The 14,955-nt window shown below is 45.7% G+C and overlaps 2 protein-coding genes across 4 annotated transcripts in view; one reads left to right on the plus strand and one right to left on the minus strand.

Moving 5' to 3' along the window:
- Nucleotides 1–8,207, plus strand: part of RALGPS1 (Ral GEF with PH domain and SH3 binding motif 1) — a 574,444-nt gene extending 566,237 nt beyond the window's left edge. For 2 of the 3 annotated variants that reach the window (XM_068249198.1, XM_068249200.1), the window contains 4 exons: nucleotides 1,205–1,297; nucleotides 1,560–1,665; nucleotides 2,595–2,707; nucleotides 5,748–8,207. In XM_068249198.1, coding sequence (XP_068105299.1) covers nucleotides 1,205–1,297; nucleotides 1,560–1,665; nucleotides 2,595–2,707; nucleotides 5,748–5,777 — 342 coding nt within the window. In that variant the 3' untranslated portion in view covers nucleotides 5,778–8,207. The remainder of the gene's footprint in view (nucleotides 1–1,204; nucleotides 1,298–1,559; nucleotides 1,666–2,594; nucleotides 2,708–5,747) is intronic. The other variant, XM_068249199.1, reaches the window with a different exon arrangement.
- Nucleotides 8,208–10,059: 1,852 nt separating this feature from the next.
- The window catches only part of SURF4 (surfeit 4), a 45,800-nt gene continuing 40,904 nt past the window's right edge, over nucleotides 10,060–14,955 (minus strand). The window contains exon 6 of the mRNA XM_068249954.1: nucleotides 10,060–11,170. Coding sequence (XP_068106055.1) covers nucleotides 10,904–11,170 — 267 coding nt within the window. The 3' untranslated portion in view covers nucleotides 10,060–10,903. The remainder of the gene's footprint in view (nucleotides 11,171–14,955) is intronic.

Here is a 14,955-nt window from a genome sequence, read left to right on the forward strand (position 1 = left end):
TACATTAATTAAAGACAAGATCTTGCTCTAGGAAAAATATTTTCTGCATTCACAGCTCAACTTCATTAAACTTGTTACACATTTAATGTACATAAATTGAGTTAACGCTCTGATGCCTGGCCTTTTCTTTATTGCCATATTCAAGAAAAGTATAGTGTCTCAAGGTTAAAGAAGAACCCCACACAGGGTTACAAGATTAAGGAGGGTCAAGGATGCAGTTTCTGGAGAGCCTGGCTTCCAGTTGGAGATAGACAGCCTTTTCAATAACTTTCCCCAGAAAGGGGAGGTTGGAGACGGGTCTGTAGCTGTTTAGAGCATCTGGGTGTAAAGGTGCGTACACACGGACTACGGCAATGAACGACGGGTCCATCAGACCCTCCCGCTGGGCGTGTGTACGCACCTTAAAGGGACTCCGGGCAGTGCATAAATACAAAATCTGAACTTCTCGCACAGGTCCTGTGAGGGTCTCATGCTGGATTTCCGGCAAGATGGGTTTGCAGAGATTGTCAACTGTGCGGAAAAGCTGGGCAGGTCTGTTAGCTGCATTTGCAATCTCCTGAGACAAGAATAAAGATTTCTCTTTGTTGATCAGTGATTGATAATTTTTGAGGTGAGCAATTAGTGAAATTTTGTCTTCAGGGCACAGATGTTTCCGCCGCTGTCATTCCAGTCTGCGCACCTCTTTCTTTAGTTTTTTTACAGATTTGTCAAACCAGTGAGTGTGATGTAATAGTGTGGAACTTTTAATGCATAAGGGAGCTATGGAGTCACTGCCAAATACCTGGTACACACCGTGCAATCTCGTCAGGTAGAGAGCGGTCAAATTGATTATTTCCAACAGGTCTGGATTTTTTTTCTGATAGATTTTGTATAGACGTGATCAGAAAATCAATCAGAAAAAAATGATCGGAAATCAGATTGGACCTGTCGGAAACAGGAATGTTTTTAGGTAAAGGCATTCCAGGCCATTGCCTGGAGTGCCATTGGTCTTGGGGGGATTAAGCCCTGCCCCTGAATGAAGCCCTGCCCCTAAACAAAGCCCTGCCTCTCACAGGTAATCACCTGCTTCTGCTATGTGTGTGCAGCAGCAGGAGGAAGTTTGGTATCCTGAAGAGTTTGGATATCGCTGATGATCCAGTGATGATTGCTTGTGACATTTCCGCCTGCACTCTCTATAGCTGATATTGTCCCTCTGTCTTCCTAGCTCACCTCCTGGACGCGGTACTGGGTGACCCTAACTGGGTCTACTCTCCTCTACTTCGGGGCTAAATCACTACGAGGGAATGAAAGGAAAAACGTGAGTTATTGTGTCTTGGCTGACTACCTTACAAAGTGCACCTGTCACAAGAGAAATGCAGAAGCTGCCCTTACACTGCAAGCACAGCTATCAGCCCACACACTGCAGCTAGTGTCTGCACACCCACTGACAATATGAAGCTAGAGAGAAGCATTTCCTATAAAGGTCTGCAATGGCCGCCTCCATATTCCTGGATGAGTGATGTGATGGTGGCCAGACAAGAGGACCTGTCTACTCACTAACCTATCCCCTCTTGTTGCAGTTCAAGTCCAGCCCCAGTAAGAAAGTGTCTGTGTTGGGCTGGATGGTTGTGTTACCTGATGACCCAGAACATCCCAACATTTTCCAGCTCAACAACCCGGATAAAGGTAACTTCCCCCCAGACTGAGTGATTGCAGGACAGAGATGACGACTGAAGGGGAGAACATGCGTTATATGGGGAGATTACTGCATGGGCATGTGACAGGGGGGTGGCTGGACAGATGGGAGGTGGCTGGATGGAGGTGACAGTGAGGGCATAGAAAGGGGAGGTGGCTGGATGGTGGGGAGGAGACAGGATGGTGCAGGAAAGGGGAGGTGACTGGATGGCGTGGGTTGGGCAGTTGGCTGGACTGGTGGGGAGACGGATGGGTGGGTGCAGGGAAGGGGAGATTACTGGATACAGGGGGGTGGGTAGATGACTTGATAGGGGAGGTGACTGGACGGGTGCAGGGAAGGGAAGGTGACTGGACTTGTGGGGAGCTGGGCGGGCGCAGGAAAGGGGAGGTGACTGGACTGGTGGGGAGGGAGCTGGGCGTGCGCAGGAAAGAGGAGGTGACTGGACTGGTGGGGAGGGAGCTGGGCAGGCCCAGGAAAGGGAAGGTGACTGGATGGAGGGGGGGGGGGGGGGGGGGGTTGGGCAGGTGAATGGACTGGTGGGGAGGTGACTGGATAGAGGGGGGTGGGCAGATGACTTGATGGGGAGGAGACTGGGCGGGCACAGGAAAGGGGAGGTGACTGAACTAGTGGGAAGGGAGCCGGGAAGGGGAGGTGACCAGTTAATAGATCTTCAATCATTTTGCTCATTAATATACGAACAGGTCAGTATTTCGGGATTTGGATGTTTAGGGTTGGCCATAATAGAATGCAGATAATTCTGAGTTGATGCAGATTTTATGCCAATTAATGCAGCTTTAAACTGGTGTAAAATATAAATCAGGAACAACTTGAACCGAGTGGTATTACCCTGCATGAATTTACATATAATTTGCAGCCACTCATTAAGCATGTTGATTGATTTTGTGTGTTTCCTGTTCAGGGAATGCGTACAAGTTCCAGAGCAGCTCACGATTCCACGCCATCCTGTGGCACAAACACCTGGACGATGCGTGTCGCAGCGGCCGGCCGCCGGTGAGTGACGCCGAGCCGATGGTAAGAGGGACCGCTTTATACACATTCCATTCTCTGCTAGTCCCCTTTACAGGACCGCTATTACAGAGATACTGTCACACAGGGGAGGAGCTGGAAGGGAGTGACCGCAGGGGAGGGCCCAGAGCTGTGGGGGGCCCCCCCAACTACTTCCCTTCCCCCGACACAGGGGACTATACTTCACAGCAGGTGTATCGTGGCTACACTTGTTATGGGTGTGAAGATCTACACTTGTTGTATGACCCTTGTGAGATGGGCCCCCAGGCTGTGAGGGGCACCAGGGGGAGGCAAGGCCTCTGTGAGTAGTCCATCTCCTCCTGCAGGATTCTCTGAGTTTTCTTCATTTTCTAACATACTTACTGAACGCTAGTTGCTCGGTCCAACTACCAAAATAGTGTACGAGCGAGCAGCAGGCTGAATAACATTTTCAACCATTTCATCCCCTAGGGGTTTTTACCCTAATGGACAAGAGCAATTTTCACCCGTCAGCGTTCCTCTCTTTTATTCGTCAAATAACTTTATTACAACTTATCGCAACAAAATGATCTATATTTTGGGGGTTTATTTGCTACCAATTAGGTTTTCTGTAGGTAGTACATTTTGCTAAGAATTTTTTTATTCTTAATGCATTTTTACAGGAAAAAAAATTAGAAAAAATCATTATGTCACGGCCATTATAGTTTTAAAATAAAACATTTTCCTGTGGATAAAACCCACACATTTTATTTGCCCCAATTATTAGATCGTTTAAATTATGTCCCTATCACAATGTATGGTGACAATAAATTTGGAACTATAGGTGTAATTTTTTTTTTTCTTTAGCCTGGTCAATAATAACAAGCCCCTATGTAGTAAAGTAATAGCTTTTTTAATCTATATTTTATGAGGGTATATTACTAAGTCCCTAAGGCAACTATTTATGTATTCTTTTTTTTTTTACAAGTGTTTTTTTGGGGGATGGGGGAGGGAGCCTTTCAAAGTGGAAGGGATTAACTTTATTAATATTTAATTATAAGTGTATGTTTATGTATGTGTAATTTTACTTTTTGGCCACTAGATGGAGTTGCAAAAACTCCTGTTTTACATTTTACTAGCTTCTGACCGCTTCCTGTTTTATGAATGGACAAGGCCCCTGATCTGGGCCATGTCCATTCATTCCAGGCATTGCGATTGGGTAGAAGAGTGCTCGCACCTCTTCCCCAATCATGGATCGCAATGTCCCGATGGTAAATGGCGGCGGGGGAGACATGCACGGGGCAGGAGTGAACGACGCATTAAAACGTCCTGGAGCCATTAACGTTTTAATGCGTCTACTTTTCTGGAAGTGATTAATAGTTCCTTTCCAGGGATTGCTTTTGTGAAGCATAAAACATTTAAAGAGGCAGCTAAACCGCTCGCTTTTCAGGTAACTCCACCGGGGGGCGCCTGTCCACCACCCATGCCAAGTGCCAGCAAGTCCCTGGTCGGTGAACAAAAACTGCTAACAGGTTATGATTTTACTACCTTCAGCTGCCTGTGGAAAAGAGGCCTAAATGAGATACTAAGAATCCCCCATGAGGATATGGACTAGTCCAATACCTGCCAGATTTTTGTTACCCAATGTAAGCGACAGGAACATGGGAAAGACGAATTAATAGTGCAAACTTCCAAACCCAACTCATCAACCCACCTTCACCCATTTATCCAACAACCTACCCTCCAGACCCAACTTACAAACCTCCATCCGTCCACTCACCAACAGCCTCCTCCCCCCCCCCCCCCAATCCTAACTTGCCACTCACCAACCCCCTCCACCCACTCACCAACCTATTCCCAAACACAACTCATCAACTCCCCCCCCCCCCCCCAATCTAACTCATTAACCCCACTACCCCTTTTCATTCTGCTTACCAAGCCCTCTACTCTCCATCAACTTACTCACTATCTCCCCAAACCTTTCACCACTCTCCAGAAATGAGTTGTGGCTTGAGCCAGACTAATGTCTCAGCCCAAAATCCTAAATTTCATTAAAAAAAAATTCTCTGGAGCTGAAGTGTTCATATGATGGTCACTCCATGGACTGCCAAGCTATGAGTGACCCCCTAGCAGTCTGGGACACGCCCTCTTGCATAATCCACTATTGGGTCACATGTTGAAGTGGGAACACAGCGCCCCCTCATGGGCAGAAACAAGAGAAGTATTCTGCTAGAACGTCTTTATAGAAGAGAGATAATTGGTTAAGGATGTTTGTTCTATGACTGCCTGTCGTTTGGGATGGGGTTGAATGATTCGAGGGGGTAAAGTTTTTAGGTTAACTCCGAGAAACATCTTAAAGAGAATCTGTATTGTTAAAATCGCACAAAAGTAAACATACCAGTGCGTTAGGGGACATCTCCTATTACCCTCTGTCACAATTTCGCCGCTCCTCGCCGCATTAAAAGTGGTTAAAAACAGTTTTAAAAAGTTTGTTTATAAACAAACAAAATGGCCACCAAAACAGGAAGTAGGTTGATGTACAGTATGTCCACACATAGAAAATACATCCATACACAAGCAGGCTGTATACACCCTTCCTTTTGAATCTCAAGAGATCATTTGTGTGTTTCTTTCCCCCTGAAGTTCTCATGCACTGAAGTTTCAGGCTGCTCCTTTATTCCTGCAAACACCTTTGCCTTTGTCTGTAATTCCTCAGTATGTGAAAGCCCAGCCAGCTCAAAGGACGATTTATCCAGCTTGTAAAAGATGAGAGAGAAGCTGCCCTGATCTAAATAATACACAGGCGGTGTGCATAGAGGGGCCTGGAAGGGGGAGTTCATAGCAGAACCACAACACTGAAGAACTTGGCAGCCTCCCAGGCACAGGCTGACAAGTCTGACAAGGGAAAGATGCATTGATTTATTACAGAGACTGTGATAGCAGAAAGTGCTGCAGTAAGCCAGAACACATTAGAATAGCTTTTGGAATTTGTAGGATGATAAAAAAACAGGATGCAATTTTTTGTTACGGAGTCTCTTTAAGTTAATAGTCTTCCTTTAATCTTGTTTTTTTTCTTGTTGCTTTCAAGGCACCCACCAATCTCATGTCTTTTGAGTGACCCCCACAGCCCGATTCACAACTTAAAGTGCCATAAAAAACCCGTTGGAAGTCTGACTCCACCAAAAATATTATCAGGACTTTACTAGAGAGAGGAGGAGGAAACGGGATCTCTTTCCTCTGAACGTTACCAGGATTTAACCTTAACCGGACCCTTGAAATAAGGGTGGAGCCAGAGCTGACTTTGCCGAGCCACGGTGAATCCATTGGTTGGTCAGTCGGTGCGGAACACCAACAGATGAGGAAGAGTCGCCCCCTTCCGACTACTTTTTGCCTATTGGTTTTATAAAACACTAATTTTTAAAAACTTGAGATCCGCTGAGTGCCAGAAACATTGAATATCGGCCCATGTTGGGTTCAGACCTTTAAACGATTTTCTGTGATGGGATAAAATGTCAGTGTTATTACAGTGATAGACTTGGCGATCAACAGTTTTCTAACGCAAGCGCACTCAGTCACTTAACGATCCACCATCAGACTTTTTGTATTGAAAAAAAAAAAGGGACATGGACTTTGTAAACGTTGTTAATTGTTGTGTATTCCTCCACTTGTGTTTTGTCACAAAAATTCGGTACAAACTTGGTGTTGTAACTTTTTATCCAATATGAAATGGATTTTTTCCTCCTTTTTAAATGTATTGCCTGTAGCCTATTTAAACTTTTTATTTGTTTATTTACTATGTTAGTATAAATCATAAAGGGCGGGATGTACCCGCTGTAAAATAAAGTCTGCTCATTTTCTCTGGAAACAGGTGCAGGTTGCCCCTTAATAATCACTGGAACTCTGTCAGGGGATTAGAGTTGCCTCATCTTGTGATTGGCTGTGGGGAACGGAAGGACTAAAAGAGGAACTCCAGTCAAAATAATGTAATAAAAAAAGGGCTTAATTTTTACAATAATTATGTATAAATGATTTAGGCGTCAATTCACCAGAGAGGATTTACTAAGAGAAAAAAGGTAGGTAGTTTATCTCATGAGGTATTTTAACACGCTGGAGTCAATTCACCAGTGTGAGAGGACAGAGAGAAAAGTGTTCTATGGCAGGGGATAATGGAGAGATATGCATGAGGAAAGTGTGAGAAAGCAGAGAGTTAGGTAATCGGTATTAATGATTTACATGGGATACTTTTCCTCTCTGTAAGCTTGAAAGTGAAGCATTGTGGGTAGGAGCCGGAGTTTTACCACTACGTGACCAGAGTATTCCTGCCTTTTACTGCCGGATCATATCATAATTCATATCACGAGTGAGTCTGAACTTTTTCACCACCTCTGTCTCAGTAAATTATCAAGAACTGTTCTCTCACGAAAAATACGAGGGGCGATTAAACAGAACCTCCTCCTGCGCCTTCGTCTCCTCTTAATAGAAGCAAGCTCTAAGGCCTAGTGCACACCAGAGCGGTTCGGCTGCATTTTGCGATCTGCTTGCGGCTGTGGATACGCTTGGGTAATGCATTTCAATGGGGTGGTGCACACCAGAGCGGGAGGCGTTTTGCAGAAACGCATACTCCCGGGCTGCTGCAGATTTTGGATTGCAGAGGCATTTCTGCCTCAATGTTAAGTATGGGAAAAACGCAAACCGCTCTGAAAAACAGCACTTCAGAGCGGTTTGCCAGGCGGTTTTTATTACAGTAGCTGTTCAGTAACAGCTTTACTGTAACAATACATGAAATCTACTACACCAAAAACGCTTCACAAAACCGCAAAATGCTAGCTGAAACGCTGCAGAAAAAGAAAAAAAAGCGTTTCAAAATCTGCTAGCGGTTTTTGGTGTGCACCAGGCCTAACAGAGTAAGCTCAAAAGGCTCCATGTTCCACAGCAGCAGCTGCTGTGTGAAAACCATGATATCTCCAGGTTCATTCAGGGGATAAAGAGATGAAAAAAATAACGAATGGCCACACCCCCTTTCTTCCCTGGTGAATTGTGATTTGGAGAAAAACTAACTATCACTTATTTATCTCATACTTATCTCACATTAATCTCTTGCATTTCTCTCTGTCGAGTAGGTTGGTAACCTCTGGTGAATTAACGCCTTAGTCAGCATTTGCCCATTGTAAAATCTTTCCTCTCCCTGATTTACATTTATCACATGGTGACATTTTTACTGCTAGCAGATGATGTCAGTGGAAGGAGATGCTGCTTGTTTTGGCAGTTGGAAACAGCTGTTATTTCCCACAATGCAACAAGGTTCACAGACAACAAACTGTCAGGACCATGGTCATGACATCACACTGTGGGAGAGGTTTCACCACAATGGGCTCTATTCTCAGACTTCCCGCATGCGGTAAAGTACATGCGTGAAGTTTGCAACCAAAATACCGTCAAGTTGACATTTTCAAAATGTTCCGCATGCGGTAAAAGTGCAGGATTCATACGGAAAAATTTCTGCAAATTTCCGGTATTGTCCTGCAATAAAAAAAATCAATTCTCAAAACTGTTCAGGCGCATCATTTCAGCGTTACCGATTTTTTTTTATCACCTACAAATAGTAGGTGATATATTCCGCATCCCATTGACTTTAATGAAGTGTGGAGGCTTAAGGGCTGTGCTTGCTGGATTTTATTTTCATATTTTGTTTTTTTATTAAAGTTCAATCCTTGCTTACAGTTTCTGTTTAAGGTGCCCATATATCAGGAGATGATGGAAGCATTCAACCAAAAGATAAATCTCTCTCATCGGAGACAGATCTATCAGCTGCCGTTTCCCAATCGATTTAACATAAACTCTCAGAAATCGTCTGAATCCGCCGTACATGCGTGCGTTTTTATACATTACCTGTCCTGTGTCGCAGTGCCCATCAGTCTTCTGAATCTGCTGCTCTTCCATTATCCCCATACATGCCGTCGGCGTGGAGAATGTGATGTCACGCGCTGCATACTATCCGCCGGTGGTGTGTACAGGGCTAATGGAAGAGAGGTGGATTCGGAAGACAGACCGACACCGTGACAAAAGGCAGGAAGTGTATAAACGCACACGTAGCTTTATACACTGGGGAAACAGCGCCAGGGGTTTTGTCCTGAAATCACTCGCCATTACCGCTGCACCTCCGCTCAAGCACGTCGCCTGATACATGTAACCAATTTTTTTTTGTACCTTAATTGGTTGCATGGTCAATCGGGCATGCACATGGCAGCACCAATTTCCATTTACTTATAATAATGGAATCAGATGGTCAATCAGCCACCAAGTCACTGATGTAGGGCCACCTTCACACCCTGCATGAACCAGCATATGTGAATGTATGCCCAGATTCTCACGAGGAATCTGCATGATTCAATGTCCTGCAGTGGTGCATTGTGGGAGTGAATATGTAGACAGTGTACACAACACACAGATCACTGGATACCAGTACATGGCCAGAACTGCCTGCAGCTTGGATCTCAGGATATAGAGCATGAAGTGTTGGCTCGTGTGCTGCTGTAGAGAACGGACCAATAATAACCACAGAGAGATCCCAGCAGGAGGAGCACAGCTGTTTACTAGGCTGTAGATATGGCGGGCCGTACAATGGGCAGGGCCATGAGCACAGGATATAATGGGGGCATTGTGGAAGAAGGCAGAGCACAGCCAGGGAAACCAGCTAGGTGCAAACACTAAAAGCTCCTCCCCTTCTATACTACACTTGTATGCCCCGCCCCTCTGCATCCATGCATACAACCACACCATCACTATGACATGTGGAAGCATTACAGTAACTTACAACACTGAGCACATCAGCTATAGACAGTGACATGGTAAGTACACTGCCCCCTGCTGCAGCCTGCAAGTTTTACCCAAAACTGGGAATCTGAACAATAAAGTTCTGCAGAAAACACGCTTAGTCTTTATGCTTGACGGAGGAGGATCTACCCAGTATTAGTATAGTGTTCAAAATTAAAGGTGAAGTGAGAGGTATATGGAGGCTGCCATATTTATTTCCTTTTAAGCAATACCAGTTACCTGGCAGCCCTGCTGATCCTCTGCCTCCAATACTTTCAGCCATAGCCCCTGAACAAGCATGCAGCAGATCAGGTGTTTCTGACATCATCAGATCTGACAGATTAGCTGCATGCTTGTTTCTGGTGTTATTCAGACACTTTTGCAGCCAAACAGAACAGCAGGGCTGCCAGGCAACTGGTATTGTTTAAAAGTAAATAAACATGGCAGCCTCCATAGTCTTTTTACTTTAGTTGCCCTTTAAGAGGTCACAAGGAAATGACATAAGACCAGTGATCAGTAGTTCTCTATGACATTTAGACAACTTACCAGAATAGAATCAAACAGAAAAAAAAGATGACCAGGAGGCATTTCAAGAGTTTTCATATTTTCGCCAAATAGTTGACATTTTACTATAAAATACGGCTAGCAGAGACAGACAGATGAAATAAACTTCTAGAAATGTCTAATTCATTTGCGTTTTGGCAACTGTGATTGTGGTAAAGTGGCCAAACGTAACTGGGGAGAGGAGAAAAAACAAAAATGAAACCAAGAAAAAAAACATCTATAGTTCGGCCACCCACCTCGAAGAAAAGGTGCGCTTTGAGATGAGGTACACATTTCAGTTAAATTACACACAACTTCACAGCACAAATCTCTTCCGATTGGCCAGATACGATGGTCGGGCGAATGGCGTGAGACAGGCAGAGTCCGGGGTATAAACAAGAGACGGCGTTGGGACTTCATAAATTAAACTCCATTCAAAAAAAAAATAAAATGTGAAACCGTTTTAGAAGTGTTGCTGCCTTACTACTATGCAGAAAAACGCTGCCTGCCAAAGGAGATAATTACAGATAGATTTCAGAACTAGAGACCCAAAAAGTGGCGATATCTAGATCTCAAATCAAGGATAAAACCAAAAACATTTAAGAGAAGCAGAGATCTCCCCCCCTAAAATTCAATATACTGCATTTTACTCCGTTAGAGTATCTTGTAACATTCTCTATACTGGCGGTCAGGAAACCCCGTATCAAGTTCCTGGCGGGGGCTCGTAATACCAGAGCCAGGTGTGCCGGGACACAAGATGGAGGCAGTCGTGTCGGGAAACAATATGGATGCCATCACGCCAATGGGAGGTGGGGGAGAGATGTTCAGTCAGGACTCTGCTTCAATCCAGAGAAATTCTACAAGACTCCACACAGAGGCCTCATAACACTACCACTCCTTTTTCTTCTCGTCCATGGACACCCCGCCCGGCCCCAGCGCCACCACCAGCAGAAGTCCACCGATGACCGACATGGTCTGAAAGAAGTCGTATTTTAGGAAGTCGTGCATTGGCTTGTAGGCAGGGATGCTCCAGAACGCGTTGAAGTAGACGTTGATGGCAAAAAGCCAAACCACCAGGGTCAGGGCCGCCAGCTTGGTCTTGAAGCCGATGGCCACCAGGATGATCAAGGCCGTGCCGACAATGTTCTGCAGGATCTGAAACACAAACCGTTACGCAACAGGCTGAGTCAGAGAGTGTCCCACAGAAAAATCACTATACAATTGCTACAACACAAGCTTAAAGAGAACACAAGGTGCAAAACTGAGGATAAAACTATTTAAATATGAAAAAAAAGGTTTAGGACTACAAACATTTACAAAATAGGTTGAATGTTGTACTGACTGTAATCAGTGGCAGCCTATTAAGTGTCCTACAGTTAGAAAAAGGTCAATAGTTCATGTATTTTATCTCTTCCTGCCCTCAGAAGTTGTATTCTGCCAGGAAAACTGCTATGGCTGTAATTTGCTTATCAGTGATGTTTACTATATTCCCAACAAGGTACCACAGAGCGTATGAGAGATAACGGCGCCGGGAGACTTGGGCGCAGGATACAGCCTGTATATGGCTGATCCTGCTGCTGCACAAGTCCCGGCCGGGTTAATTACTATTCCCCCTCCAGGCCGCCATGGATAGTGGGGGAATGAAATAATTTGGCTTCCAGCGATTGCTGGAAGCCGAATTATTGTTTTAAAAGCAACTTCAGCTCCGTCTTCTGACAGCGCCGGAGTTACTCGCTGTGCTCTTCTATAACCGTAGTTCCTATTACGGCCTATGGTGGCGCTGGCTGCGCCCAAATCTCCTGCGCTGGATTCAGCGCGTTTGACCAACCAAAGAAGCTGTCACTTCCATGCCTAGAAATTAACTCTTTCAGGCAGCAAAACAAAGCAAGTAAAACAGCCTGGTTATTACGGTTTTGTACTGTACATACACAATTATATCACTTATCGCCTCAGGTACGCCAAGTACAGGGGCGTATGTGGGCAATATAGCGCCTATGGCAAACACTGATATTGCTTTTCTTTTCTTGCAATGATACAAGTCTCCCCAGTATAGGTTGTAGGGAGCTCACCCAGTATAAGTAGACCCATGTTTACGTTGCACTCCCCAATATAAGTAGCCTTCTTTAGCACAAGTGGTAAGAGGTATCCCCCCAGTATAAGTAGTTCCCCAGTATAGGTAATAAGAGGTTCCCTTCAGCATAAGCAGGGCTGTGGAGTCGGAGTCGTGGAGTCGGAGTCGTGGAGTCGGGCAATTTTGGGTGCCTGGAGTCAGAGTCGGAAAAAAATGCACCAACTCCGACTCCTAATGGATTTGTAACTGTAATTAAAATAGAAAATATGATAAAATGTTCTATTTCTCAGATAATAGTCATTAAAAATAATGTATATATACAGTATATATACAGTAATAGCTGTGCTTAGTCCACAAAAATGAAATAAGCCAATCAAAATTAGTAACTTGTGCTGCTTCAATAAAGCAGTCCCCGTATTTTTAAGGTCAGATATACAGATCTGATTGTGACTGTATATATGATGTGTACACAGGAATCTCTTATATATACTAAATAACATCTATGCTGTAAGAATAAAGCCTGATGTGTAGCTGTGTCACTAATAGAGATGGTCAACGAGATGGAAATTATTCTGCATTGATGCTGATTTATGCAAATGTATGCACTCTCTTTGTTGATGAAATCAAATAATTTGATATGTTGTTAAAATTTGGTTTGGTGACTACAAATTAAAGGGTAACTGAGACGGATGAAAAGTAAAGTTTTATACATACCTGGGGCTTCCTCCAGCCCCCTTCAGGCTAATCAGTCCCTTGCTGTCCTCCACCACCCGGATCTTCTACTATGAGTCCTGGTAATTCAGCCAGTCAGCGCTGTCCTGCCGCATGCCGCTCCCACAGCCAGGAACATTCTGCACCTGCGCAATAGTGCTGCACAGGTGTAGTATGCTCCTGGCGGCGGAGTGTGTGCATGCGCACTACGCCCGACTGGCTCAAGTACCAGGACTCATAGCAGAAGATCCAGGTGGTGGAGGAGGACAATGAGGGACTGATTATCCTGAAGGTGGCTGGAGGAAGCCCCAGGTATGTATAAAACTTTAATTTCATCTGTCTCAGGTTTACTTTGTTACACAGTAGTACTATACTCTACATATGCACTCCCCACAGAGCTGCAGGGAATCCACTGAGAATGCTGTGCACATTGAACACAGAGGTGTTGTCTGTTTACAATCTCCTCATTCCCCTGCAGAGTACCTGCACATCATTCTTACATGTACCCACACTTACATTGCCTAGGGCCTGATAGATGTTCTTTGTTCCGGTTTGTACCTTTTACAAGTACTCTTACCAAGGACTAGTTTTAGTCTAAAGGGAATAAATATAGTAGTCTACATATCCTTCTCACTTCAGTTGTCTTGTAAAATTCCTAAGCGTTGGCAGTTAAGAGACGAATTTCATGTTACATACTTTTAATCAACAAAATTGTAATATGCAAATTAGAGGAGTCGGAGTCGGTGGAATCCTAAACTGAGGAGTCGGAGTCAATGGATTTTTGGACCGACTCCACAGCCCTGAGCATAAGTAGCCCCCCCCCCCCCCCCCAATATAGGTAGTGAGAGATGTCCTCGAGTACAAGACCCTCAGAAGCATCCCTCAGTATGGTGGTGGAGCATGAGGGGGGAGGAGGAAGCAGCCATGGTGCTCTGGCGGCCATGGCACAAGCCATGCCTGCCCCCTGTAGCTCTGGCGCCCATGGCACAAGCCATGCCTGCCCCCCTCTAGCTCTGGCGCCCATGGCACAAGCCATGCCTGCCCCCCTCTAGCTCTGGCGCCCATGGCACAAGCCATGCCTGCCCCCCTCTAGCTCTGGCGCCCATGGCACAAGCCATGCCTGCCCCCCTCTAGCTCTGGCGCCCATGGCACAAGCCATGCCTGCCCCCCTCTAGCTCTGGCGCGCCCATGGCAAAAGCCATGCCTGCCCCCTCTAGCTCTGGCGCGCACATGGCACAAGCCATGCCTGCCCCCCTCTAGCTCTGGTGCGCCCATGGCACAAGTCATGCCTGCCCCCCTCTAGATACGCCTCAGGCTAAGTAATAAAAATGTCCCCACCAAAAGATGAGAGCACTTAGCAGATCTGTGCTGGGACAGTGCCCGGAGCTTTTTATGATATATGCCAGGCTTGTACATTGGTCCCTGTAACACAAGTACCGGATTTTGATAAGTTACATTCCTCCATGAATGATACCAGTACACACTTACAAGCGGTTTCCTTCTTTTCATGGTTAATGATATGTTGGATGAACATTGGCTGAGTGACCACGATCTCATCTGTTCATGTGGAGATCGGTGGTGACTGGGCCCGCTGTCGGTCTGGGGAGCTCTATTTTACACCTTATAACTCGGGTCTAACAGAACCTGCTAAGGCACTTTCATCCGTTGTGTTGGCAGATCGGTCAGCTTACATCTGCACTGAAGGGTACATTAGAGATTTGAGAAAAAGGTTTTCTCAGAATTGGATTTTAATTTTTGCGCAGATACATTACTTTGTTTTAACCACTTGAGGACCCACCCTTTACCCCCCCTTAAGGACCAGCGTGGTTATTAGTGATCTGTGCTGGGTGGGCTCTACAGCCCCCAGCACAGATCAGGGTGCAGGCAGAGAGATCAGATCACCCCCCTTTTTTCCCCACTAGGGGGATGATGTGCTGGGGGGGTCCGATCTCTTCTGCCTGCGTGTGGCTGGCGGGGGGGGGCACCTCAAAGCCCCCCTCCGCGGCGAAATTCCCCCCTCCCTCTCCTACCTGTCCCGTCCCCGGTAAGCCGGGCTGCACAGGACGCTATCCGTCCTGTGCAGCCAGTGACAGGACGTCCCCTGTCACATGGCGGCGATCCCTGGCCGCTGATTGGCCGGGGATCGCCTATCTGCCTT

The sequence above is a fragment of the Hyperolius riggenbachi genome, chromosome 8 (assembly GCF_040937935.1).
Source record: "Hyperolius riggenbachi isolate aHypRig1 chromosome 8, aHypRig1.pri, whole genome shotgun sequence".
Lineage (NCBI taxonomy): Eukaryota > Metazoa > Chordata > Amphibia > Anura > Hyperoliidae > Hyperolius > Hyperolius riggenbachi.